The sequence below is a fragment of the Saprolegnia diclina genome, assembly GCF_000281045.1.
Source record: "Saprolegnia diclina VS20 unplaced genomic scaffold supercont1.92, whole genome shotgun sequence".
Lineage (NCBI taxonomy): Eukaryota > Oomycota > Saprolegniomycetes > Saprolegniales > Saprolegniaceae > Saprolegnia > Saprolegnia diclina.
In genome coordinates, this window is record NW_008246159.1 from 200,003 (window position 1) to 201,367 (window position 1,365).

The 1,365-nt window shown below is 62.1% G+C and overlaps 1 protein-coding gene across 1 annotated transcript; it reads right to left on the bottom strand.

Annotated features, from left to right (window-relative positions):
- Positions 1-56: 56 nt before the first annotated feature.
- SDRG_15469 (hypothetical protein) lies at positions 57-1,150 on the bottom strand (the record flags this gene model as incomplete). Its single annotated transcript, XM_008621642.1, has 2 exons — positions 57-67; positions 145-1,150. 2 exons carry the CDS (start codon positions 1,148-1,150, stop codon positions 57-59), a joined length of 1,017 nt encoding a protein of 338 aa, XP_008619864.1.
- Between the last annotated feature and the right edge of the window lie 215 nt (positions 1,151-1,365).

Consider the following 1,365-nt stretch of genomic DNA (forward strand, 5'->3'; position numbering starts at 1 on the left):
GTGGCGGTGGCCGGAGGTCCTGTGGGCGGACCAGAGCAACATTCGTTGTACTACTACTAGCACTCGTCTGAAGGAGTCGATCCAGGTCTTGGCTCCATGCGTCGGATGCAGGCACAGCATCTTGTAGCTTCCACCCGGTCGCACTTGCCGTCCACGCCGACGGCATGGGCGCGAGCACTGGTTGGTACGGGAAGGGCGTGGTCGGCGGTGGCACGACCGGCGTCACGTGCACCGCCAGCGGACTGCTGCTGCTCGGTGGCGGTAAAATGGCTTTGGTCGTCGAGCGCTCTCTGCTCGAGTGGCGTGCATACTCTATGTAGTCGGTCTTCTTGTCGCCATACCTCAACGCTTGCTCGGCCGCGTACTCTCGATCGCGCTGCTCCTTGCGCAGGCGCACGCGCTCGTAGCCGGTGCTGATGGCCTTGATGCTCGCCGTGTGGGCTGCATAGAGATTCTCGAGCGTCCCCGTGAGGACGAAGAGCGTCTTCTGTGGGAGGTTGGGCACGCTCCTGAGCACCTTGGCCTCGACGCGAAGCTCTTGGTACATCGCCGACATGCGCGAGTTGTCGACGTCCATGACGTCACGGTCGAGCAAGACGAGGCGGAGTGCATAGACGAGGCGACTCGGGTCCGCTGGCAGCGCCTCATAGGCAGCCTGCACTTGGTGGAGCCGATTGCAAGCGGCCTTGACGTTGTCGGCCGTGCCCGTAATGTGCAGCCGCCGCATCGGCAGTGCCATGACCATCTCCTCGACCTCTTTGATGTAAACGCGCGTGTGCGTGGCGCTTGCGACTTGCTGGAGGCGCGCCGACGCATGCTCCAAGAGGTACGCCGCAAAGTCCGATCGAATATGCACCACCGACTTGTCGTGCATGTACTTGACAGTCTCGAAGGTTGCCGTGTACTTGTCGCGCAGGATCTCCTGTATGCGCGCCACGAGCACATGCATGCCATCGTCGATCTGGCGCGGCGTGCCCGAGACGCAGAGGATGCGGCAGTCCTTGTACACGTGGGCGTCGACGAGGTACATGAGGCAGCTGGCAGACCGTGCGAGCTCCTTGAGCTCCGTGCCCGAGCGCGCGTTGAGGATCTGGGCCACGTCGCCGGGCACGAGCATGAACGTCTTGGTGTACGACTTGGCCTCCCCCATGCGTTCGGTCGCCACCGCAATAAAATATGGAGTTGCGTTTCTCTAGACTCGCCCACCCACCGCCAGCCAGTGTTTCAACACAGCGGTCCATACACTGTCTCCGACACATTGACGTCAGTGAACAAAGCTCCGACGTCATTAGCTCTGGCTACAGGTATGGCGTGGCTGTCTGAAGGCGAGAGGCCACCGCACCTCGCTCCTGGGCGACAGCACTG